Genomic DNA, 27604 nt, shown 5'->3' with positions numbered 1-27604 from the left:
TTGGGCTTCCAGCGTCGGTGTTTAGTCCACCAGCATTACATCCGGTGGCATTAAATACCGATTCCATCACTAAGTAGGGCCAAATTGCTGTTTTGGGCTCTTATAGGCACTCAGCGAAGTCGCACAATTCCAAATCAGTAACATATGGATTGCCCTATAGTTAGATGCATGCAATATGTTTTTCTTTTCCATGTAGGATTTTTCTTTAAATGTGAACTACTGCGCATATAATGCTGTAACGCTGGACCACAATACAATACATTTATGTAGATATGTATGTATAATCCGCTTTCAGATGCTCCCATCTTTGAGCATGCTGGGACTTGTAGTTCAGTACATCGAAAACAGGAGAGCCACTGGGCACAACAGTAACCTCTGCCCTGAAAGAAGTTTTAGATAACCCGTTTAATGCCTAAAATGACAGGTGTTCTGTCTATGGCAGTGTTGGCTAACTTTGACACTCCAGCTGTTCTGGAACTATATATCCCAGCATGCCTTGCCACAGTTTTAGCATGCCCTAATAGCAAAACTGTAGCAGTGCATGCTGGGTTATGTAGTTCCATAACAGCTGGCGTGTCAAGGTTAGCCAACACTGGTCTATGGCCTTTCAGAGGCTTCCTGTGCTAGGGGAGGAATAAATCAGATTAGAGCAGGATGGGTTCCTTGAGGTCTTACTGCACTTACGTTACATGACTGGAGGTCTTTGCACACCTGTGAGGTTGAGGTCAGGCAGCTGCTGCAGAGGTCTCCATATGTGATGCTTGGGGGACATTGGGAGATGACCCTCCCTAGAAACAGCAACTTGCAGCCAAAACAGAGCCGCTCAGGAGGCTGTCCTGGCAGGCATGTGTCAATAGTAGTAACAGCACAGAAAGGGAAGGAGGGTGTCTCTCTAACGGCCCTGGGGAGCGACGTGACAGCAAGATAAATGTAATTAATAATATTACGTTTGAAAGAATACACCAGAATTATTAACACGGATTTAGGGGGATATTTACTAAAGTGCGGGTTTTTAGAAGTGGTGATGTTGCCCATAGCAACCAATCAGATTCTAGCTATTATCTTCTAGAAGGTGCTAGATGAATATTAACTAGAATCTGATTGGTTGCTATGGACGACAACGCCACTTCTAAAGACCCTGCACTTTAGTAAATATCCCCCTTATAGTGTAAAGTAACTGATCCCAAGAGGCCAGGAATGCTGCAAGTACCTTTCTACTAGCACACTATTGAAGATTGTGTTTAATGTGTGATATGCCAACCTGGATCTCATTGGGATTGCGCAAAATCATGGAGTCCCGCCATTCCACCTGCTGCTTAGGGCTGAGCACCCGAAGCATTTATTTGGTCACTTTCACCATTGTATTATTGGGATCAGTATGACGGTATGCAGTCGGGAAGCCGGCGGACCTAATCCCGACGGCCGGCTTCCCGACTGCTTTATCCCGGCAAGGGTTAAATGACAGGCGTCTAAATCTAGATGCCTGTCATTTTACCGGCGCCTGGAGACCGGAGTGATGCTGGGCGCCGAGCGCGTACAGCCGCGGTGGTTTTGGTTTAGGGCTCCCTGGGGGGACTTAGGGTTAGGCACCTCCCCGGGAGGTTAGGGTCAGGCGGGGGAGAGGGAGGGTTAGGATTAGGCACCCCTGGGGGACTTAGGTTTAGGCGGCGGGGAAGGAGGGGTTAGGTTTAGGCATTTAGAGGGGGGATTAGGGTTAGGCACTGGGGTGGAGGTTTGGGTTAGGCACCCCTAAGGAGGGTTAGGGAGGGAATTAGGTTAGTGAATACTTACCTTAGGGACGATCGGGATTTTCACCCATGTCAGGCAGCCGCTGTCGGGATTCCACCTGTCCGGCGGTAAATCATACCGATTCCAGTATGATAGACCGCCGTACGTGAGCCTGGCTATTCAAATCCTGACGCTGGCTGCCCGATGGGTGAAAATGCCGACAGAGCAGGTAACTATTCTATTCCTACCACTCTCCCCCCCAACCCTAATCCTCCCTTAGGGGTGCCTAACCCTAACCTACCCCTGTTAGTGCCTAAACCTAACCCCCCCTCCCCGCATACTAAACCTAACCCTAGGTTTTCCCTAGCCTTATCCTAACCTTCCTCGGGGGGTACCTAACCCCCCATCCCCGGCTACGTGTATACTTACCCCCGGCAGAGGACGATCGGTCAAGCGTCCTCTCGGCGTTCCGGCATCGGGATTAACATAGGCGTTGGTATTTCGACGCCCATGTTAAATCCCTTGCCGGGATTCCAGTGTCGGGATTGAGAAACGCCGCTCACAATCCTGACACTGGAATCCCGGTAAGGGATTTAACATAGGCGTCGAAATACCGACGCATCCCGTATAATTAAATATGACCTCCATTATTAGAAAGATGTTGTTAGCTTTTTCATGGCCTACAAGTTCGAATCCCAGGTGTTATGTATGAGATTTATTAACATTTGTTTATATAACACCAACAAATTCTGTTGCGCTTTGTAACTGAGATACGATACCACCACACTTAGGATTTTTTTTCTTAAATCTTGGTTTTATTAATCGCTGTGGAGCGGCGATCAGAATTTACATTTAGTTGCATCATCAACATTACCTGCAGGTTTCAACAATGCGCTAGAAGATAATGCATGCCCAGCTCTCTGGAGTGTGTCCGGCCTGCGGCTTATGCTGCCATCTGTGTGCCCAGCGGAGGCATGCAGGCACCAGGATCAGCGGTTCCGTTGCCTCAGCTTGGTGTGAGACGCAGCTTCAGCAAATTCTGTTAAAATTCTTATCAGAACGTGCCCCAATAGTAAAAGTCATTTGCAAAACATAGTGCACCTCACACGTACAGTACATGGGTGCAGGCCTACATTCCGGATCTAGGAATACCCCCCTGGAAAATACTTCTGCACCTACTTTTGTGGTATTGCAAGTGTGCCTGGAAATGCATATGGTGGAAAAGCGGGAAAAATTCAATTCCTTAAGGTCCGTACACACGTAATTATTTTTTGAATGATTAACTATAACGACGTCGTTATTGTTAAATCGTTTAAAAAATCATTTTTTGGGGTGAACGATATTCGTCCAAGCGCGCTCCCGTTTGTAGTTTGTAGTTCATCATCCATTCTGACTATCCAACATAACGATTTTCGTTCAGAAAACGTTCATGTTGTACAGAATGAATGATGAACGATGTCCATTCACTGTATGCTTCATTAAAAAATCGTTCGTCGTTGACAAAATCGTTCATTAATTTAGTAACCAATGATTTTTCTAAACGATTTTCGTTCACTTTTTCAAGGGAAAATCTGAACGAAAATAGTTGGTTAATAAAATCGTTACGTGTTTATGCAACTTAAGTGTAACCTGCTCGCACCCCACACTTGCTTACTTGCAAGTGTATTCAGTTAAAATATTGCCCAGTTTAGCTTTGTTTTTGTTCTACATTATAACAGTGACAGGACATCAGCACTTTATCACGGGTCACTTTTGGATGTTTTAAAAGGTTTTTCTTTTTAATATTGATCAAAATGGGCCTCATCCTGAGTCGCCAACACGTCCAAATGCAGATGGATCTCGCGCATAACTGCAATCTGCGCACGTACCGTAGAAATCAATCGCATATTGCACTTGCTTCCAAACCAAGCCTATGCAGACACAGATTGAGAGTGTGGATGGATTGTTTGAGGCGTTTCCGTATAGCAACTGAGTGGAGACTATGCGATTGCACGGAATTGACCCACCTTGTGGCAGTCTCACGGGGAGCATCATTGGCGCGTAGGCCATTTGTGCTTGATTGCGGCGTGCGGACGGAGATGAGATGCTTGTTTCCGAAAGATCTTTTGCACCGAACATGGCGTGGTTGCCGGTCCCAGTAATAATATAGACGGCAGCGGATGGAAAAACAGTGGTTATGGATGAATACTTGGCATAGACAGGCGGCTATTTGCATTAGCATAAGTTAGTAGGCAGGCTGCTGTGGTAGAATGGGAAATCGTCCGCAGATGCATCTGAATCAGTTCCAGTGCATCGAGTTAGTTATACTAAGGGGTCTAGTTACTAAGCAGTGTTAGGAGACAGAGTGAAAAGTGATAAGGTACCAGCCAATCAGCTCCCAACTGTTATCTCACAGGTTGTGTTTGAAAAATGACAGTTGGGAGCTGATTGGCTGGCACCTTATCAATTTTCACTCTGTCTCCTAACACTGCTTAGTAACTAGACCCCTTAATCTAGTATAGACTACAAATGGAAAGAAGTATCTCATTGTTGCTATGCGTTACTGCACATAGCCCCTCCCCCCAAGCATATATTATTCATTGTATATATATCTATTAAACGGCAGGATTTGCAGCACCGTTATATTATCATTGTGTATGAGCTTTGGGTCTGATTCAGACCCACTCGCTAAGCTGTGGACGCATGCTATGGGCGATTATCTCACGTTTGCGTATGCGTCAAAGTACGCATGCGCAAACCAGTCACTACGCCCAGGAATCGTGTGCTCGTAGTACACGGACTGGACTCTACTTTGAGTGACAGATAGCGCCGTCTGTGGGTGTTTGTGAACGGGGGAGTGGCGCTGCGACTGCAGGCGCGTCTGGGCGTTAAAACTGAGTTTTATGGGTGTGCATAATTAGCAAAGAAGCGTCACAGTACACGTCACTTGGTTATATTTCAGCCTGCAGTGATCGCAGTGCTTGCGGTGGGGTAGGGTCTACCTCAAGCGCTGCAAGCAGCTCCGATGGCTCTCGATGTCACCGATTAATCACACACTTCCTGGAGATGATGTGTGCTAAGATAGAAGGGTGGGCGTCTTGATACTGACGTGCGTTCGCTCTGCTTTTGCTCTCTAAGGCATAGAGGGCGTCCATCCACCAGACAGTGCGATCGCAGTATTTGCATACCCGGCCCCTTTTGGCTGCATGAGATCGCAGCTTAGCGTCCGGGTCTGAATGAGCTCCCTTGTACACAGAGAACGCCATGGTAAGCTACATTTAAGTGTAGCACTTGCAGAAAGGGAAATAGGACTGCTCACCACTGAGATGTACACCTGGAACGCCTTAAGTGCGCCAACAGCCAGGAAAAGGCACGAAAGAGCAGATTTTATTATTAGACTGCACCATATTATAGCACAGTGGAAAGTGTCGTTCACACGTTTAATGTAATTCACCGTCTGATCTCTTTGCTTTAGACCAGTGTTTCCAGGGGACGCTCACACCCAGCTCTTAGAAGGAGGACAGGTGCTCAAAGTGGCCAGCACAAAACTGTCACACCAGGGCAGATACCAGTGCCTGGCCTTCAACCACGCAGGTCAACAAGTCAAAGACTTCAACCTAAAGATTCTCAGTAAGTTTCCAACACAGTGCATGGAATCATTTATGGTCCTTGGCCAACTCCAGTCTCCAGACTGACATCCAAGAAATTGCTTTGTGAATTGCCTGGTATTAAACAGGTAATAATAATGTAAAACTGGTGGTGGGAAGGATGACTGATTTACAGACCTGATTTATGCAAGAAAGAGCATTGTCAATGTGTTTCTGTCTTAATGCGCCACCTATTGATCCCAACTGGTATTACAGGGCACAGTACTAGAGTTCCCAAATCACATTATTTAATAAGTTTATATCAAGCAAATCAATTCAGTGAAAATTGTAAATTGGAAGATCCTGATAGAGATAATTGTCTCCATCATATCTGTGTAAGACATGCAGAATATATGTATGTAAGACATAAATATATTGTACATGTCAAAGAAATAAATGAACACCCGCTACGAAATGCTGAACTCCCTATTTAACTTAATATTGCAGCCACCGGCGCTGAATTCAAAGGCAGCTGTAAGACAAAATGCTGCTGTAGTATACATTATTATATAGTTGAGCATTTCATGCATTGTGTAGGGAGGTGGGTTAGACTGTTGTAGAAATATGACAGCATGCAGTGAACATCAATTGAGTGCTCGTAGCGCTGACCTATATTAATATGTACACTCTAATATATAGATTTGTTCTGCTTTCCACAGCTCCGCCCACTGTCTGGTCCTCCAACGAGACAACAACAATGGCCTCTCTACTGCACGGGTCTGTGGAGTTGAAGTGTGAAGCGAAGGGATCTCCCTCTCCCAGCATCACATGGTTTAAGGACAAGCGTCCAATCGTATCCAGCCCTAGAGCCACCTACAAAGAAAGTGGGAGGAGCTTGCACCTGAGCCGGGTACAGCTATCTGACGCGGGCACGTATACCTGCAAGGCCAGTAACCACGCCGGCACTGTCGAAAAATCTTATCTGCTGGAGGTCTATGGTAGGTTTTACAACCTTCTTATTTAGGAATAATTTAATATAACTCATTAACATCTTGTATTGAATACAGAGCAGTGTGGTCTTCAGCCAGTGTGACCGTTCTTGGATTTGGTGGTGGGTCCCCAAGGCAGTGCCATTTTATTTTTTGTTATTAATTTGCACATTACTCTGTCATTCCTCTCTATCCAGTTGCCCCGCACATTGATGGTGGAGGGGTGAAGCCCCTGACCATTAAAGCCGTGCTGGGCCGACCTTTGGACTTGGAGTGCTCTGCGACCGGTCACCCTCCCCCAGTTCTGTCCTGGCTTAAAGATGGACTTATGGTGTCTGAGAGAGATGGGCTGCAGATCAAAGATGGCGGCCGGACTCTTGGTCTTGCTGCAGTGACCGAGAGCTCTCAGGGGACCTTCACCTGCGTTGCCATTAGCCTGGCCGGGGAAACTACCTTGCACTTCTCTGTGGAAGTTCTCGGTAAGACATGGAGCTAACTCTCTAATAATGACCTCATGTGTGTCATATTACAATATGGGCCAGTCTATAGATTGTATCTATAGGATAATTTACTGGCGCTTGGCTTGCAAACACAGAATTCATTACAAAGATTATTTCTAGTCTTGTGGCTTGAAAATGTTTCTTTTCTCTCAAGTTCCTCCCAAAGTGCAGATTGCTGGAGTCTCCGATCGTCTCACTGTGACTGTAAATGACCCATTAGATCTTTCCTGTCATGTTACTGGTCACCCAACTCCCAGAGTGTGGTAAGTCAGTAATATTTAATGTGTTGTATAAAGTGCTAAAACTTAATGTCCAGTTCCAGTAACCTTTGTACTGAGCCGCAGCAACCAATCAACAAGTAGCTTTTATCTGTGTATTGCAGAGGTTCCCAAACGGTCCTCAAGGCACCCTGACAGTCCAGGTTTTAAGGATATCCATGCTTGACCACAGGTGACTTAATTATTACCTCAGTCAATTTGATTTAAGCAACTGTGCTGAACCATGAAGATCTCTAAAACCTGAACTGTTGGGGTGCCTTGATAGACGCGTTTGGGAACCTCTGGTGTAGTGCACATTATATAATGGAAGGAATAGAATGTGGCTTATGGCCTAGCTGTGTGATTGGTTGCTATGGTTTGATGCAATTTTTTTATCTAAATGTAGTGAGTCAATGAGCCCCATTGTGTAATTGTGGAACCGGATGCTGAATGTTAGGGTTATTCTGTGATCCTGGCTTTTGGTGCAAGGGTTGCTGCGGCTACGGGTCCCAAAGTTGAACCATCCCCACCACCGAGAGCCCCGGTCTCAACCTAACCCCCAAATGGGGCAAAGTGGCGTCCTGGCGTGAGCCTGCTTTGGACCACACATACTCAGAAGAAACACCTGCTCTGCTCTAATGAGAGCAGACTGGAGGGCTAGGGGTGCCAAAATGTCATAGATGGGCCAGATTTAGATATGGGACCCGGTGGTGCACTGTCTGTGTCCCATCCTCGTCCCGGATCCACATTCTTTTTACAGGCATTCATGGGGCATTTACTCTGGTATTGTTATTGTGTCCTCTGCAGGTGGCTGAGGAATGGTCGCCCTGTGGATGATCAGGACGGCTTGGAGATATTAGATGGAGGGAGGACTTTAGCCATCCAGCTCACGCAGCCCGGACATGCCGGGAGATACACATGTAAAGCTGAAAGTGATGCCGGAGCGGCAGAGGCAGCGGTGGATGTGTTAGTGCAGGGTAAGCTCCAGCACTGTCGCTATGTAAGAACACTGTTTGCAGCCATAATCAGGGAAGCCCATAACTCACCTTCATACAGTAGCAGCAAACCCACACTATTTGCAGGTAGCTGTGATATAAAGGTCTTGACTCACAAGTGTGCGCAATTGGAACGCAATGGCGATGTTCACGTAGCTGAGCGATTGTTTGAACAAGTGTGAAAAATCCTTCATTAATCCCCTATGATGCATGCGTTACATTGTGCACGCTCAAAGGGCCTGATTCAGCAAAGGACGCACTAGCTATCACAACTGCTAACATGGTAGCAGTTGCGATAGCTCTAATATGATCATGCGGTAAGGGGGCGTCCTGTCTCCGGCATGCATGATCCAAGTTGTGTCGTACAAAGCAACTTCGGATCTCACCATTTGTTTATTTTACTGCTGACCCTTTGTTGTGTGAGGAGGGTGTTAGGGGTGGGGGTGGAATTAGTGTGGACACCTGGTTTGAGTCATACTTATTTGTACTATTAGGCTGCCATAGCCGGGGCTGCTAAAACATCAGTGCCTAGATTTGCAGTGCATAGTTTAAAGGGTCAATAGAACATTTAAGTTAAAGCTGGAGTTATTCAGGAGTTAAACAGGAGGAGAACAGAAAGAGAATTAACATATCAGCAATTTCTGCTATTAAGGACTGCTTTTATCTACCACCACACTTCCACCATGCCTAAGGATTATGCATGCACCTGGATCTCCAATGCTGCCCGCATCCCTCCTGATCTCCCCATGCAATCTGCATATCCACTCTAACTATACCTTACCAATCCACGCAGCAAGATGACCTCTCAAATGGTCCTTGGTTATGGCCCCCAAATCATGAGGCTTGGTGCAATTTTGCTGTACTCATTGTTTTTTTTTTTCCTCTTAAGTTTAGACTAACCTTTCCATAGATGTTAGATTACTGTGACCCTTGTATCCAGCCCATCTGTGTCACCCATGTTTGTCTGTCCCCTCCCCTTTAGAAGGTAAGCTCTCACGAGCAGGGCCCTCTTCCCTCATGTGCTTATCCTTCACTTAATTATACTCTAATTTACAACAGCACCCAACCCTTGGTTACAGACACCCTGCTGCTTATCTAAGTGTTATGCAGCAATGTATAAATCATGTATCTGTCCTGCATTGTTTGTACTGTTAATATCTGTTTTCTTGTGTGCTTTTTCATTTATGTACTGTGTAAGGCGCTGTGGAACCCTTGTGGCGCCATATAAATAAAGCATAATAATAATAATAATCTGCGCGATCCTCGACCAGCTAAGTGACCCATGTGGTCTCGCGAGCCGCTCGTCGCAGATGCACAGCAGAGGCCAGGAAATCTCCGCCAAGCCGACGGAGATACTGGCCGTGTCACTTCCCCCAGTGATGGCGACACACCTCCGTTTTGGAAAACTGAAGCCGTGGCCGCCCCCTCCCTGCCCAGAAACGGCAACAGACTGTACGGGTACGGCGCCTGCACAGGTTCCCAACCAGCAGGAACCTGCCTGATTTCTTCTCCTGCGTCCTCTGCTGAATCCGGCACAAAGATGCTGTTGCCAGCGGGAGAGACGATATCAGAAATGAGCTGCACAATGATGGGAGGTGACTGAGAGGTGTCCAGAACTGAATGCAAGAAAAATCTGTCTCATGGGCGTGTTATGGGAGTGTCCTGGGCGTGTTATGGGAGTGTCCTGGGCGTGTCATGGGCTTGTTATGGGAGTGTCCTGGGCGTGTTATGGGAGTGTCCTGGGCGTGTTATGGGAGTGCTCTGGGCGTGTCATGGGCATGTCCTGGGCTTGTTATGGGAGTGTCATGGGTGTGTTATGGGCGTGTCTGTGAAAGTGGCTGCATTCTCAGATGCAGAGCCGCAGCCACAAAGGCCATGTTCAGACGGAGACACCGCTCCTGCGATAGGGCTACTGCATGTGTCGATGGTGCGCCGATGGTGGTATGTCCCTGATCACTGGCAGTGTTGCGTGCAGAGATGCAGAAAGTAGGCATCTCAGGCATGCTCATTCAGATGCCAGCTACTACACCGAGGAAGGCAGAAACTGGCATTTGCGTATTATCTCAGACGTGACTCCGGCAACAGACGCAAGCAGTGGCTTTCTCACTCTGTCAGGCTTCCAGAAGAAGGGACAAGCTCCTCTAATACTCACCATCTGAAAGTCGCATCTGTGGTGAAACGACATGCTGGTGTCTAATCGGGATGGGCGAGGGATGCCGGCGGTCAGAATACGGATGTCGGCATCCTAACCCTCCCCCTCTCCCTACCCTGGCCTAACCCTCCCTCCCCAGTGCCTAAACCTAACCTCCCCCTTCCCGCACCCTAAACCTAACCGTCCCCCCTTAGTTCCTAACCCTCCCCCTTGTGCCTAACGCTAACCCACCCCCTTACCCGGCTACTTACCTTTGGGATCCCGGCGGTCGGGATGTCCCTGCCGGGATTTCGGCGCCGGCATTCTGACCACTGGAATCCCTGCGGTCGGGATATTGACCGCGTTCCCTCTAATCATGGGTACGTATTTAGCTCATGTCCATTAGGATTAATCCTGCCTACTGAATTGCTAAAGCTGCCTTTTTGCTTTAAACTTTTCTCGTAGGGTCTGATTCTGAATCACACGCAAAACGGCAAGGTGGCCACATCTAGGGATTTTTAGCAAACTGCGCAATTTTCAGGACCTGTTTATACATCTTCGCGAACTTCCGATCTGTTCAGGGTCACGCGCGTCACTGTCTTTTCTCTGCAGACGCTACATGGGTATTTGTTTAGGTGCCATCTGGGCGCCGACAATGGCAAGCATAAGGTCTGGGTTTTGCTTGGTAGCGTCAGGCTGTGTCGTGGGCCGTGTAGCCAGAGGTAATTGATATTCCTGAGTTGTGCATGTGCAAATAGGGCGCCAAATTCAGACGGTTAGGTGTAAGTGCCGCTGATAGTAATGACGCCTGCTCTTGCGGACAGAAGAGGGTGATCGCGTCAATACCTATGACTCAAAATAATTCCATTAGCATTCCATTTGAAATCCGTCGGGCGGCCGAAATTGCGCTCACATTGCGTGCAACTTAGAATCAGGCCTGTAGTGCATTTATTTTGGTTATGTAAATAGCCACACTTGTTCTGTGTCACACTTCTAGTACTGATGTACAGTAACTCACAGTGAGGCATCAAAAATGGTACGCTTGGCCGTTCCTAAATGCTCCATTAGCGTAGCCATAAAAGAGAACTATTACAAAGTATACACCAGATGGTATATGCTTCCAGAACGTCTTAATTGAATATATCCTTCCGCCTCCAATCTGTGCTGGAGAGGTTGTGGCCATCAAGGATCATTTTTACATATATGGTGGTCCTGCCCCTTAATTATACCTTTTTGGGACATGGTACGCTCCTTAATATCACATAATGTTAACCTACCGACTTCTCTTTCTCCTATCAGTTTATTACTTTGTGCTCCAATTGATGATGTCCCTAATCCTTCTAACAAACACGCTCTTGATATCTCCTGCGCAGCCAAATACCAAATTGCTCGCAACTGGAAATCACCAGATATCCCTACCCATCAGGAACTTCTAAACAGAATTTGGTATATAGCAAAAATGGAATATATCACTATCTTACAGAACGACACGGTTAAAAAATTCCACTCTATTTGGAACCATTGGTACTCCTATCACAACACCCCCCTCCCAGGTCTAGGGTGATCCCTTCTCTGTTTCCCCATATTACATTACTCTTTTATTTATTTTTATATTTTCTTTCTCTCAACCCCAACTCACATTTCCCCTTCCCCCCTTTTTTTTCCCACCGCTCCCTCCCCATCCCAGGCTTTACCCAATCTAACCTGATGTTTGATCTATTTTATATACACTTTGGGCCTGATTCAGAGCCGGACGCAATTAGCGCTCGCTCGGCCAGAAAATAGGGGTGGCTATTCAAATGAACCGTTCGCTCTTTGCGGTCTGTTCACGCCTCTAGGTCTGAACGAGCGAACAAAACTTGCGGTCATTTTTTGGATAAATACGCCCCCTGGCCGCTCGCATCCTACGTCATGTCCGCTATTTATTAGATTAATCGAGTACATCGACCAGCGTATGAACTGCTCACTATTCTTGTGGTTGGTTTTTCCTACCACAATCTTGCGAGCAGTTCTGACTATAAAATAACCCAGTGACGTGGTCAATGACGCTGCTGTATTAATTATGCACACCCATAAAACGCCCGTTTTGACCTTTAAGCACGCCTGCGATCGGATCTCCACTCCCCGTTTTCAAGCACCTTCCCCTGTTACCACCCACATACGCCTCCTCCTGTCACTCAAAATAGCAGGCATTCGCTATTTAGCGAACAAACGATTTTCGGCCGCACTGACTGGTTCGCGCATGCGTATTACGATCCGTACGCATGCGCAGTTGTGCAAACATCGCTCGGAGCGAACGAGCGGCCGCTTACGAGCGGCTCTGAATCAGGCCCTTTGTGTATTAGTTTAACCATTTTTACGATGTTTCTACAAAAGAGCGTTATTGTGTTATTACTATATGTACATTTTTTAATTGTATTTTTCATTTGATGTAATGTACAATGTTTTGACATCTGTTTTCTACCTGTACTGTTTTGGTATATCCCAATACTGCAATTTTGTCAATTTAGTGTTTATTCAACTTTTATCTAGTAAACAAATACAAAGAAAAAAAAAAAACTTGTTTAAAAACTGGGACTAAGTAAATAATGGTATTCTGGCCGTTATGCGGCAACATCCCTGTAATTCCTGCAGTACCCGCTCATCATTTTGTTACTAATAATGCACTGTGACCACCTTGATTTATTAGAGCTGTAGCGTAGTGCAGTAAATACTGTCGTGTTTTCGGCAGGGCTTAGAAGGTAATGTCAGGCCAGCAGGCTTCTAGTTTGGTGACCCGGTCGCCGTGAGGGTGGGATTTGTTCATCTTGCCTGTATTTTATTGAAATATGCAGACATTGTGTCTAGAACTAACATCTAGAGACCCATCTTCTTCTGCAACAGAGCTCCCTGTGGTCAGAATCGCTGGCGGCGGCAGCAGCGTGACTGCGAGATTACGGGAACCAGTGGTCCTGGAGTGCCATGTGTCAGGTTCCCCGCCGCCCTCTGTGAGCTGGTGGAAGGACCAATCCCAGTTAGCAGCCAGTGGACCCATTTTGCAGGTAAGTCCGATGCCCCGGAAGCACACACTACTTTCTCTGAGCTGATCTTATACTAAGGAGCTCTCTGACCTGCAATGAGAATCTGCGCTTGGCGTTCAGCATTTAATGTTGTTATTTCCAGTTTACTTGGTGTAGAACAGCGGGCAGATGGCATGTTCTATTTATGCAGTATCTTGGCACTCTAGATCACTGATTGGACTATCGTCCTTTGCAATAACACTTCTTTGTGCTGTTTAAATGGCTGGTTGCCTTAAAGGAAGCCCACAAATTGAAATGTTCAGATATTATCCATATGCTGCTCAGTGTTAATCTGCTGTTCCACTTCAAGGGGGTAGATTTACTAAGGGGCCCATTTATCAAAATATATTTGGGGTAATCATCCCCCGAATGTATTAAGGAGGGACCACAGCAGGTATCTCCGATACCTGCTGTGATCCCTCCATCAGAGCTGGCAGCCGCCTCCCCCGTAGCTTTCTATGGGGGATGCGATGCTGCCGAATTTACCAATATCCGGAATGCGATGCATTCCAGATATTGGCCCCCGCAGCTAACGCCATCTGAAGGTGACGTTAGCCGCTGTAGCCTATGGGCTACATCTCGCACTATTAGCCGGTGGAGGGATCCTTCCCGGGTATGGCAGCTGTGCATGCGCACCACCTCCAGTAGTGGCCGGCCGCTCTCCGCAGACATCACAGGGACGGGTTCCTTTTCGGAGCCCGTTTCCCTGCATGTCCCGGATGATACATCCGGCCAAAGAGATCGCTTTTTTCAAAGCGATCAGGGAGCGTTACTGGCATGCCCTGATCGTGTTGCAAAAGCGATCAATGATAAATAGGCCACTAAAAAATGAAAAGTGGTGGCGTTTCAAATGGCAACCAATCAGATAGTAGCTATTATTTTTCTATTGCATCCTAGAAAATTACAGACATAGTCTGATTGGTTGCTATGGGCAACACCACCACTTTTCATTTTTAGAAGCTTTAGTAAATCTGCCCCCAGGTCCGCTACAAAAGTAATGTATTATCTCTTCAGTACATTAGAGACAGCTGAAGCCCATCGCGCATGTTTAGGAAACTGTCCTAATGGGAGATAATACAGGTCACAAAGCAGAGAACAGTCTTCAGAGCTACAATGGCATTTGCCCTTTATAAATCCACAGTACCTTGCAAGTCTGTCAGTATGCTAGTCACTTTGGGCCTGATCCAGAGGTGGGCACTATTGCGGTTGCGACTTATTACGAAGATATTGCCTGGATCTGTGTGTCATTTCGGTCTCCTTGGGGCTTGGTTCAGTAGTGGACGGAATTGCAAAGCTGCACCCAGGCAAATCTGCAAATGCAGCAAGAGGTGTCTGACACCCAATGCTGCATTTACCATCCCAGCACTGCGACCCGAGGTTGCAGCCTGGGATAAATATCCGGAGGACCATCGATCGCAACGGTGGACGGCGCTGGCCAGCTGAGTAAGCCTCACCTTACGCAGGCTGGCCGGCTTGTGAGGCCAAGAAATTGCATCCTTTTTCCCAGAAAGCTGGGCGTCCCTTCCACCGCAACGCCCCGAAAATGCCTCTGCCTGTCAATCAGCCAGGGGCTTAGCTGGGGCTGCATGCACGCAGCTCCTTGGTGCGGTAACCATCGGAACTCATGCGCAGACTTAAAATAATCGCCGCTCGCGTCCACCATTGCCACTGCGTCACCTCTGAATCAGGCCCTCTGCGTCTGCTCAGTAAGAGAACGTCCTAATATGGCAGCCTGCTCCAAAGCGCTGAGCGAGCATGGTGGACATATAGTATAAACACTCCAGTTATATCATGTATAGGATTAGTTTTCTATGGCCTATGATATCTAAATGCTTTATACAGTCATGGTTTTAAATAAGATTTTGTGCTGATTTTCGTATCTTCTGGCCTGGGACATAACATTGTCCATCTGACCAGAGGAGAATTATAACTCATGGACATATGGAGATTTCTTTGTATGCAGATCATTAATCACACAGAGCAGCTCCGTGAATCCTGCCCCTGTTACTGTATGATCACCCATGTACCACAAGGCTCTTTCTGTTCCCCCCCATGTTGAAATAGTAACCCAGTATTTTCTCTGACAGATCCAGTCACTCGCCATCGATGATGAAGGTGTCTACACATGTGTAGCTGTAAACGCAGCAGGAGAAGGGAGACAGGACGTTCTGCTCAATGTGCTGGGTGAGAAAGGGACCCTCGGTGACCCCTGTCCCATATGGGAAAGGGTGTGGTATGTAAAGTCGACAAACGGAATGTTGACTGTTGAATGTCACCATGGACTTTAGGTTGACAGGAAAACGTTGACATTCACAAATATCGACATGGTCAAAATGGTTGACAATAACGACATTTGACATGTCGACACCCGAATGACGTATTTATAATGGGTGCAGGACGCACCCATATTTAGTTATACTTACCTTTCCGTAAAGTCCGGTGTGCTACTCTGCAGCGCTGGCCCGCCATTTTTCCTGCGGATTTTTTTTTTTTCTCTGCAACAAAAAAAGATCACAAGGAAAATGGTGGCGCCCATTTTCCCAGTGACTCACGCATGCGCAGAAAAGATGTCCTCGGGAAAGAGGCGTGGGTGCCATTTTCCTGGAGACCAGCACAGACGCAGTAGATTCTGGCATTAAGCCACAATCTACTGCGTAGATAGAGAGGAGGAGGCTGCACATGGGCCCCCTCCTCTCTTGAAACGCCCCAGCCTGGAAAAATAGCACTTAAATGTTAAATGTCAACTTTTTGATCATTTTGACATTCGTGGATGTCGACATCTTACAGCCGTGTTGAAATTCAGAACACGCTGACATTCTGGAATCGACATTCTGACCGGATACCGTGGAGAGTATAATGGAATCCAGGGCATGGAGGTCCATTTACTAAAGCTTCTAAAACAGACAAGTGGTAATGTTGCCTATAGCAACCAATCAGATTCTAGCTAACATTTCTCTATTGCATACTAGAAAATGATAGACAGAATCTGATTGGATACTCTCGGCATATCCACAAACGGTTATATGTATGTGGCTTTATATATTTATTGCAGTCGTGCTCATTTGAGTGTCCAGAAAGACTGCGAGTCTGCCATCATGGTTGCGGAGAGTACCGATGTGCGCAGTTTAGGCGCACTCTGCAGGGACCAATGACGCTCAGCTGCTCTCCTCAGACACACGAAGCTACTCCTCTCCCTTTGCTGCTGGCAAATGACCTGACAGCAACACACAAATCTGAGTCTCAGAGCAGTAAGAGGAGCCTGGAATGAGGCAACTGAGGCAGACGTCACAGGCAGCTGGTTTGGGGCGGGGGGGGGGTATAAAAAAATGAAAGGAATTAATTTAAGAAAAGCTAATCTTTTGCTACAGAGAAATCATTTAGTGGTTTATATATGTCTGATGTGATAAATACAGACTTAATGACCATATTTATGTCCATCTAGCTGGTATACAGTATATACGATACCCTTACATTAGGGAGACTCCCCAGTCCCACAAGTCATTGTGTAGTTGTGGAATCCTGTTACTATTCACTTTTGTAACCTAAATATATTCTGTAATTGCATTTCTCTAGTGCCGCCTAATATTGAGCCGAACGATGTCAACCAGACTGTGGTGGAAAACCTCCCGGCAACCTTGGAGTGCCTGGCATCAGGAAACCCAGTGCCCGGTAAGCAGCACCCAGTGGCGTATCTATAATGGGTGCAGTGTGTGCGGGGCACACGGGTCCAGGGGGGCTCCGCACCGCACACCTTGCACCCATATTATGTTAAACTTACTTGTCTGTGGTCCCGCGTGTCAGCGCTGCTCAGAACACCGGAAAATGGCCGCCGCGGCCATTTTTCCGGTGTTCTGCGCTTGCGCAGTAGACTCCGGGCACACTCTAGTGCCCAGAGTCTACTGCGCATGTACAGAATGCAGGAAAATGGCGGCCGCGGCCATGTTTCGGGCGTTCTGCGCTTGCGCAGTAGACTCTAGTGCCCGGTGTCTACTAATGCTCCGGTGGCTGCCGGCCACCGGGGGGAGAGGAGGGGGCCCCGCATGGGGAGTGCACACGGGCCCCCTCCTCTCTTAAGATGCCCCTGGCAGCACCCGTGCATCTTACTGTGCAAGGACTGAGAAGCCCACTTTGGGGGTCTTTAGACGCCGAAATCCTGCTTGGTGCGTCTTTAGACACGCCCATCGGTTGCACCATTGAAACTTGCGCCAGCCCCATGCTAGGCGCAAATCTCCGTCAAAGTATGGCACCCAATGTGAGCGACTAAACGCCTCAGCCCATAACGAGCCCATAAGAGGCGCATCTTCATTTGCCACTTCCCGTTCACTGCCCAGGAACGCCCAATATATGTCACACACTGTGCGTCTAAATCAAAGATTTCCAGATCAGCCCTGGCAGTCCCTGTAGGCAAGTCTGGAAAAGAAGTGAGGCCTCGTCACAAAAGGGGCATGGTTGTGTCTCACGGGGGCGTGCCGCGAGTCACGGGGCCTGGCCTCGCAGTACACCCTCGTCTTTTAGTGTCCCAGCCTAGCAGAGCCTCGGGAGGCGGAGCTTCTCAGCCAGGGTTTAGCACCAGACAGGCCCATCAGGCCATCGTCCATTCTGCCATTTGCCAGATGGGCAGTCGGCCCTGGTCTAAGTGACAGCTGCTCCTCTGTGCATACAAAGAGTGTAACACATACACCACACAAGTATTTAGGGATTTTCGCGCACTAGCAAAAAAAAAAAATCGCTCCACTCCCAACACTCACGTACTATTCCAAGACAGGCAGCACATTTAGTACAGTGCAGTTGTGCCCAGCGCGCCTCTTAGATCGCACGTAGGCGCGGGCCCCATTCTGCATTTTTTAATCAGCTATGTAATAGAACTTTGCGCTGTCTTTTACGGAGTTGCGGATCCAGATGGAAATGCGCATTGCTGCTGCGATTTCGCCCGGAACGCAGCTGCAAAATATGCTAATCGTTCCAAAGCTTACCCGAGCATAGGGACGCCCATGGCTGCCTTCTCATCCGACATAGCGCACCAGCGTAAATATCGGTAACATCAATGCGCATCGACCTGCCATGCTGACCTTGTGGCAGGTCTGACCTGTCTGAAACACAGCGGCTCTCCTGACACGCCGGAGAGCTCTCATGCTGCGTCGGAGATAGCAATGGATCATTTCTGCGCACCCATGTAATGCCGTTTACGTTTTTCATAACCACCCACCGTTACCTCGCCCCAAATATTGACTACCTGTCACTCACTTTGCGAATGGCTCTCTGTGCATGCGCAGTGCGAATTTGACACGTGCAATAGCAAACAATTGTTTGTTCTGCGTAAAAATCGCCATTTGTGCCCATCTCTGAATCGGTTCAATGGCTTCAAAGTTCTGCCAACTATCGCCTTACTGCCGCCCCTTCATTGTTTTGTTGTGACGTTCATCGCATAGTATGGCTGATCATCTTACCTAATGAGATGTATAGGCCGACTACAGAAATCTTTCTATAATGATTAATGTCCAGATTTTGCCTTTATTATTATACGACTTTTGCAGCAGTAAATCACATCGGCAGGCCATCGTGCACCATATTGGGTCCTCGTGTCTGTCTCCCCCCCGCCGGCTCCTTATGGGGGAGATGTACTAAAGCCTTGAAAAGTTATAAATTGGAGAGTGATAAGGTACCAACCAATCAGCTCCTAACTGTCATTTTTCAAACACAGGGCCTGATTCAGAGCCGGACGCTCTGACCAGAGCGCTCGCTCCGAATCATGGCCGTCCTAGCTCAAATTGGAGCGGCCTCCTGGCCGCTCGCATAGCACAGCTTATGCGAGCGTCCAAAAAGATGGTCGTGATGGTCAAGACCATCGCGACCATCGGGCTTGCGACGAGACCCTGCGGTAGGGTCTCGTCTGCCGCAAGCCCGGAGTGCTTTTGGCTCTATCAGAACCAAAATCACTCCCACTGACATCACTAGTGATGTCAGTGGGGCGGCCCCAGACAGTAGGTGTTCCCATGGGAACGCCTCCATCTGGGCAGCCACGCCCCCGGCACGCCCACCAAAGGGGGCGTGCTGTCACTCACCATCGACAGCACGCCCCCTTTGGTGCGAGACCCTGAGCGACGGTTTCCCCGTCGCTCGCCGGGTCTCGCGCATGCCCACGACGGAGCAGCCTCCATCGTGCGCATGCGCATTTGGGAAACATCGACCCGCTTGCGAGCGCTCAGCCTGTAAAGTGACAGGAGCTGATTGGTTTGGTCCTTTATAGCTGGGTACACATTTAACGATGTGCACCCAGCCGACCTATCGTGCGACGGGACCTGGCAGGGGTCCCACCATCGGCAAGTGCATACACACTTGCCGATGTCGGGAGCGGCAGCGGGGGCCATCTTGCATTGTTGCCGACATGTCGTACCTGGCATATCTCTCTCCACTTTATCACTCTCCAAGACTTAGGGCCTGATTCAGTAAGGAACGCAAGTGAGCGATGGTTCCGCACTGCGCATGCTTATGCATCGCAGTGTGTATGCGCGAACTACCAGCTGCGATGGGAACTGGGTGAGCAGAGGCTACGCAGACCCAAGGCATATTGACAGGAAGTGCCGTTTGTTGGTGGCGACGGGGGGGGAGGGGGCGGGGGAGCGGGGTCGGGCAAACGCAGGCGTGCCAGTGCCTTGGGATGCCGTTACAGGGGCGTGCATAATTAAGGCAGTGCAGCAGCACATGCAGCCATACCGTAAGCTCCACACAGGAAGTGGCGGCAGGTCAGGTCAAGCACTAATTTGCTAAGGGTCCGATGGTTCTCCATGTTACCGATGTTTTTATGCTATGTTGCGCACTGATCAGGCCTTGAGTAAAGGGAGATGGGCGGCTTAATATGGGTCTCCGTGCGTGTGCATTGATTAGCATATTCTCGCAGCGGACGGGTGCGTGCGTTCTCTCCTGTGCATTCCTTGCTGAATCATGTATGATAATTGTGGAAAATAAATCCCCCACCCTTACCTTAATACCCTAACACTCAGGGCCAGCTCCAGGGCTAATAGCGCCCTGTGCCGGGCGAGTGCCCTGCACTTTTTATCGCGTGCGAAATTGGGGGTGTGGCCTAATTACCATAGGTCACGCCTCCTTACGTGACGTTATCTGAGGGGCGTGCCCGCCTGGCACGCCTCCAAATAACATCAGGCTGGGGAGAGCCTCACTAGCTGGGCTTCCCCCAGCCCTCTCACGGCACTGAATTGATGCCGCGCACATGCGCGCAGCATCCATTCAGACTCCGGGTTCCCGGCACCGCCACACAGCTGCGGCGGTTGGGATCACCAAGCCCCTGATTTGACCACCCGTGGGCGACTTCGGGATGCTGGGGAAGGGTGCACCCTCTATGTGTGGCGCCCCTGTTCGACCGCTCAGGTCGAACACCCCTAGAGCCGGCCCTGCTAACACTAATACCCAAATAGCCTTAACCCCCAACCCTAACAAACCTTTAACCCTTTTACCTTAACACGAACTTCTAACTCTAATACCCAAACAACCTTAACCCCCGACTCTAAAAAACCCCTAACTCTAATACCCTAACAGCACTAACCCCTAACTCTAATACCCTAACAGCACTAACCCCTAACTCTAATACCCTAACAGCACTAACCCCTAACTTTAATACCTTAACACTAATACCCAAACAACCCTTAATCACTAACAACCTACCTTAACTCCCAACACAAACCTGACCCATCCCCAACCCAAAAAGGGCAGACTAGATGGGCCATATGGGGCCTGATTCAGAGCCACTCGTAAGCGGCAGCTCGTTCGCTCCGAGCGATGTTTGGCCAACTGCGCATGCATTACAGATCGTTATACGCATGAGCGAACCAGTCAGTGCGGTCGAAATTCATGTGCCCGCAAAATAGCGAATGCTTGCTAATTTGAGTGACAGAATGAGGCGTATGTGGGTGGTAACGGGAAGGTACTTGAAAACGGGGAGGCGTGCTTAAAGGTCAAAACGGCCGTTTTAAGGGTGTGCATAATTAAAACAGCAGCGTCATTAACCACGTCACTGGGTTATTTTATAGCCAGAACTGCTCGCAAAATGATGGTAGCAAAAACCGACCACAAGAATAGCGAGCAGTTCATACGCTGGTCGATGTACTCGATTAATCTAATAAATAGCGGACATGACTTAGGATACGAGCGGCCAGGGGGCGTAGTTTCACAAAAAACGACCGCAAGTTTTGTTCGCTCGTTCAGACCTAGAGGTGTGAACAGACCGCAAACAGCGAACGGTTCATTTGAATAGCCACCCCTATTTTCTGGATGAGCGAGCGCTAATTGCGTCCGGCTCTGAATGAGGGCCATGGTTCTTATCTGCCGTCAAATTCTATGTTTCTATGTAAATCATGATGATATTGTTTTAATAGTGAATTATATATGACACTTTTCAGAAAATAAGAATAAAATAATTTATTGCCAATCATGTCTTTCAGCAGAACCCTGTGGCAGAAGCGCTCAGTATCTGCCGCTGTATCTGCGTCCGTAGACTTAGAACGTGAGTGTTTTTGTCTTCACAGTGGTGTCCTGGTATAGAGGGGAGCAGCTGCTGTCCGCCTTGCCCGGCATTACCCTGCTAAACGAGGGCAGGACCCTGCACATCGAGAGGGTCAGCAGCTCTGACACTGGAGAGTACGTGTGTGTGGTGTCTAACACTGCCGGCAGCAGCGAGCTGCGCTACACGCTGGAGGTGTACGGTGAGTGTCTGAGATCGCAGCACTGATCCCTGCTAACCCTCTCACAGCTGGGTGTCGTGCAATGTGTGGGATTTGTCACATCGCCATTTTATTACTGTACACCGCAGAAAATAGTACTTTCATATCGGTGGAATTTCCAGTGAATGCTCACTTTGGGGGAGATGTGTCAAACCTTTGAGAGCGGTTTGATACATCTCCCCCTGCATCATAAACAAGGCACAAAATAATTGCCAATGACTGTATTGCTGTCTGTATGTATTGCTGTCTGTATGTTCACTCCATAATATCAAATGCTAAATATGTTCCCGATGTATATGCAAATCTGACCAGACTATTCTTTTACCATTACTCTAAAATCTTACCTTCTATGGGAATTTAGGGCATTCTGGGCCCTTATTAGCTCTTATATGGGATCAGAGATGGCATACGATGCCACGGCATACCATAGTGTAGCACACCGGTTGTCACACTCCGTCCTCAGGACCCCAAACAGTGCAAGTGAAATAATTAGCTCCACCTGTGGATCTTTTAAAATGTGTCAGTGAGTAATGAGTACACCTGTGCACCTGCTGGGTGACCTGGGAAACATGAACTGCATACGGTATCATAGATGAGTATGTATTGTCAGATGGCAGCACAACTATTTGTACCAGAATAACTGATTATATAATAATTTTGAAACACATGATCGGGTCTTCTAAGGACATTGGGGTAACTTATATACTTATTATGTAGTGATATTATTGATTCAAGTAACTGCATTTCTCTCTCTCTCTACTTTCCCTTCTCTCTCCTTCTCTCACTTTACCCCCTTCTCTTTCTATATCCTCCTCTCTCTCCTCAATATTTCTCTTTACCCCCTTCTCTTTCTCCTCTCCCTCTCTACTCCTTCATATCTCCTCCCTCCCTCTCTACTCACCTTTTTCTCTCTCATCCTACTCTCTCTTCTTATTCTTACCCCCCTCTCTCTCTACTACCCTTTCTCTCTCTCCTCCTCTCTCTCTGTCCTTATTCTCCCCCCTCTCTCTCTTCTCCTCCTTCTCTCTCTCTCTCTCTCTCCTTATTCTCCCCCCTCTCTCTCTTCTTCTCCTTCTCTCTCTCTTTCTCTCTCTCTCCTTATTCTCCCCCCCTCCATCTCTACTCCAATTCTCTCTCCTCCTTTTCTCTCTCTCTCCTTATTCTCCCCCCTCTCTCTCTACTCCCCTTCTCTCTCTCTCCTTCTCTCGATCTCCTTATTCCCCCCCTCTCTCTCTACTCCCCCTTCTCTCTCCTCCTTCTCTCTCTCTCCTCCTTCTCTCTCTCTCTCCTTATTCTCCCCCCTCTCTCTCTACTCCCCCTTCTCTCCTTCTCCTCCTCTCTCTCTCTCCTTATGCTCTCCCCCTCTCTCTCTACTCCCCCTTATCTCTCTCCTCCTCTCTCTCTCTCTCCTCTTTCTCTCTCTTTACCCCCCTTCTCTCTCGCCTTATTCTCTCTACTCCCCATTTGCTCTCCCACCATTCTCTCTCTCTCTCTCTCTCTCTCTCTCTCTCTTCCTTCTCTCTCTTTACCCCATTCTCTTTCTCTCCTTATTCTCTCTACTCTCCCTTCTCTCTCTACTCCCCTTCTCTCTCTCTACTCTCTCCTCCTTCTCTCTCTTCCCTCCCTCTCTACTCCTCCTTCTCTCTCTCCTTTTCTCTCTCCCCTCCCTCTCTACTCCTCCTTCTCTCTCTCCTTATGCTCTCTCTCTCTTTACTCCTTCTTTCTTTACCCCCTTCTTTCTCTCCTTATTTTCTCTCTACTCCCCCTTCTCTCCTTCTCTCTCTCCTTCTTCTCTCTACTCCCCCTTCTCTCCTTCTCTCTCTCCTTCTTCTCGCTACTCCCCCTTCTCTTTCTACTTCCCCTTCTATCTCTCCTTCTTCTCTGTACTCCCCCTCTCTCTGTTCCCCTTCTGTCTCTCTACCCCTTCTCTCTATCCTCTTTCTCTCTCCTTATTCTCTCTACTTCCCCTTCTCTCTCTCTCTACTCCCCCTTCACTCTCTCCTTCTTCTCTCCCCCCACCTTCTCTCTCTCTTGTTATTCTCTCTCCCTCTCTCTCTACTCCCCCTTCTCTCTCTCTCTATCCTCTTTCTCTCTCCTTCTCTCTACTTCCCCTTCTAACTCCCCCTTCTCTCTATCCGCTCCTATCTCTACTTCCCCTTCATTTTATCACCTTCTCTCTTCCCCCCTCTCTCTCGCTCTCCTCCTTCTCTCTCTCCATCTCCCCCTCTCTCTCCTCTCTCTCCCCACTCTCCATCTCTCCCTCTCTTTCCTCACTCTCTCTCCCCTATCACCCCTCTCTCTCTCTTCCCTCTCACCCCGCTCTCCCTCTTCACTCTCCTCTCTCTCACCCCTCTCCCTTTCTCAATCTTCCTCTCTCACCCCTTTCTCTTTCTTTTTGCCCCAGTGCCCCCAAGGATCGTATCAATGACGGAGCTGGCCACGTATCTGGTGAATGAGCAAGTCTGGTTAGAATGTAATGCCACCGGCTTTCCAGAACCGACCCTGATGTGGCTGAAGGATAAAGTGCCTGTCTCCACTGCAGCCGCCGGTCTCCAGGTCAGTCTGAGCTTCCCATTGTGTTCAATTCATGGTCTTCATGAAGATGGCAATGGGAAGTAATCTGATTTCCGCTGTTGTATCTATAATCTATCTGTAGAGCCCCTTTATACTGTACTCTTCCACCAAGTGAGGTGACAGTAATCCCCTTCTCCATGTACACCACATCTGGATCAGTGTGCATTCCTTTCAGCTGTGGCAGATATACTTTTAGGCACAAGGCAGCTATAAATGATCTGCAAAAGACTTTCAGAGCTCAACGCCAATGCACATGGAGATCATTTCAATGTAAGCAGGGTTGGGCTTTGTAGCAGTAGGTAGCGAACATCTCCACCTAGTGGCATAACTGTAAACCATATTCCATCTCTAAAATGTCTAAAACCCGGGCTGTAAAAAATAATAACAAATGAAATTGATCAAATAATAATCTTAATCAAATAATCATAATCTCATAAAAGTGAAAAAAAATTAACATTAAAAAGGGACAGTATTCCTTTATCAAACAACTATGGGGGAGATTTATTAAATCTTGAAGAGATATAATATGGAGCAGTTTCTCAAAGCAGCCAATCAGCTTCTAACTGTTACAGCCTGTAAAATGACAGATGCTGATTGGTTGGTACAGGCAACTTTTCTGCTTTATATCTCTCCAAGATTTGAATCATCTCCTCCTATATCTCTTAGCCCAATCACCCACTGGCTTTGAGGTTAAGCCAATTACTTTTGACCTGAGGTGGATAGCAAGCACTTATGTTGAATAGGCAGTTATCGTATAGTATAGTGCTATCCATTTCCTGTGTGAGACTTATTTTACCATCCGCCATATCGCCATTTACTTTCAGATCTTCGAGCAGGGGAAAATCCTTTCCCTTTCTGTAGCCCATGTGTCGGACTCGGGAATCTACACTTGTGTTGCCGTTAATTCTGCGGGAGAGGACAGCCGTGACATTGAGCTTCAGGTGTACGGTAAGCGCACTGGGTGACCTCTCACGGGTGTGAGCAGGGGCAAAACAACTACAGCCACGGGCCTAAAAGCAAAATATGGAGTGGGGTCCGCAATCCAGGCCGTCCTCGCACACTGAAGGCATGTTTTGGATTGACTGCGGTTGCGCTGACCAGGTGGTTAGTTCAGGCACTGGTGTGGAAGTCATGTGCCCCCATTCATTGTACTGTGTTATACTGCATATGCTATTTATCCAGCAAGAAAGCTAATTACACCTAAATATCACCGTAATGGACACTGGCCGTATAAGTATATGAATCTGGTGGCTACAGCTAAGGGGTTGTTCCATAGATTGATCTTTATATCTTTATCATGGATTCCATGCAAAAGGTATACAATGATCGACACCAGAAGGTCGACATGGAAATGGTTGACAAATTCTTTATTTTTTTGGGTTAGGGTTATGCACTTCCCTAAGGGTTAGGTACTAGGAGGGATGGTTAGGGTTAGGCATTTACACGTCGGTTAAAGTTAGGCACCAGGAAGGACGGTTAGGGTTAGGCACTTACCCGTCGGTTAAGGTTAGGCACCAGGAAGGACGGTTAGGGTTAGGACGGTTAGGGTTAGGCATTTAGGGGAGGATTAGGGTGAAGATTAGGGTTACAAAAAAAAATTGGACAATTGTATCAACCAGTTATGAGTCGATCATTTTTTCATGTCGACCTTTTGAACCTGTCGACCTTCTGCACTTTTTTGTAAAAATGTCGACAAGTTACATAGCACAGTACAGTACATAGCAATGCCTTTTACACTGTGAATGTGGACATGATGAATGTACACCTGATAAACAAGTTCCAATATATGTGTATTATACAGGTAGGTCACCCGGTATGCAGTCACACTGTCGGCAGCCAGAATGTCTACACGCGATTCTAGGGTTAGACTAGGGTTAGGCATAGGGTGCAGTTGGGGTAACATCAAGGTTAGCATTAGGGTTAGATTTACAGTGAATATATTATTGCTGTGTCGGCATTCAGACCATGTCGACATTATGATTTTGACATTCTGGATGTCAATAAATGATACCACACCAGTGCACTTATATATAAAGCAGAACTACGGTACTGCCGGCTGATGTCTGGTCTGTGAAACATTTTTATCCACCACATACGGCTTCGTGCCCCCAACCTGTAAAGCCTATTATCTCTCCAATCCCAAATAATAGGCATTAACTGTTATGGATAGAAGTCCTGGCTGAGGCTGACATTGGATTCTGGGAACTCGGCCAGGCTGTATAGCGCTGTATTATTTTGTATCAGAGTTCCTGAGTTATTAGGAGAATTGTAACACGGTCATTTACTATGTAGGAATCTGGGGAATCTGCCAAACCGAGTACTGAGACATCTTGTATAATATTTCTCTTAATATCATTCTGGGAACTGTACCAGGAGAATATACATGTATAGAGCAGTCCGTGTTCTCCGTGATACATACAGTTCAGTACATAGCAATGCCTATTCAGGGAATCACCGGGATTAATATGTGCAATAAGTACTATATGTACATAGATACTGTATATATGGATTGGGGTATCTATAATGGGTGCAGTGAGTGCGGGGCACACGGGCCCCCGGATCCAGGGGGGCCCCACACCCATACTATTTTAAAGGTACCTGTCTGTGGTCCCGCGGTGGGTGTCAGCGCTGCTCAGAACACCGGAAAATGGCCGCCGCGTTCATTTTTTCCGGTGTTCTGCGCATGCACAGTAGACTCCGGAGTCTGCTAATGCTCCAATGGCTGGCCAGCCGCATCAGTTGGCTGCCGGCCACCGGGGAGAGAGGAGGGGGCCCAGCACGGGGAGTGCACATGGGCCCCCTCTCTTAAAACGCCCCTGGATTGGGGGATCTTAAGGTGCACCAATACAGTTTGTTTATAATAGTTCAATAACGCCTTAGTTGTCCTGTTAAGTCTTTCAGTGTTCTTTTAGTTTTCGAAGATGGAGGATAAGGTTCCTCTTATTGTTTCTACAATGAGACCCTCACACCAGAGTTCACCCAAAAATGCAATAATCAGTTTCTGTATACTTGATTCATAATTATTTATTATAAAAAAAATTCAAAAGGTTAAAAATCTGACATAGCACAT

At 47.7% G+C, this 27604-nt stretch overlaps 1 protein-coding gene across 1 annotated transcript in view; it reads left to right on the top strand.

Moving 5' to 3' along the window:
* HMCN2 (hemicentin 2) overlaps positions 1 to 27604 on the top strand; it is a 267414-nt gene that overhangs the window by 145074 nt on the left and 94736 nt on the right. Inside the window, exons 30-40 of the mRNA XM_088466840.1 lie at positions 5183 to 5337; positions 6014 to 6292; positions 6481 to 6762; positions 6938 to 7046; positions 7848 to 8017; positions 13050 to 13207; positions 15313 to 15409; positions 16799 to 16894; positions 21766 to 21942; positions 24365 to 24516; positions 25359 to 25482. Of these exons, the coding sequence (XP_088322966.1) occupies positions 5183 to 5337; positions 6014 to 6292; positions 6481 to 6762; positions 6938 to 7046; positions 7848 to 8017; positions 13050 to 13207; positions 15313 to 15409; positions 16799 to 16894; positions 21766 to 21942; positions 24365 to 24516; positions 25359 to 25482 (1799 nt within the window). The remainder of the gene's footprint in view (positions 1 to 5182; positions 5338 to 6013; positions 6293 to 6480; positions 6763 to 6937; positions 7047 to 7847; positions 8018 to 13049; positions 13208 to 15312; positions 15410 to 16798; positions 16895 to 21765; positions 21943 to 24364; positions 24517 to 25358; positions 25483 to 27604) is intronic.

Source organism: Taudactylus pleione, unplaced genomic scaffold (genome assembly GCF_031769625.1).
Source record: "Taudactylus pleione unplaced genomic scaffold, aTauple2 ptg000003l, whole genome shotgun sequence".
NCBI classification, from domain to species: Eukaryota; Metazoa; Chordata; class Amphibia; order Anura; family Myobatrachidae; genus Taudactylus; species Taudactylus pleione.
Note: the sequence above shows the minus strand (reverse complement) of the source record. Positions and strands in the feature narration are given on the sequence as shown.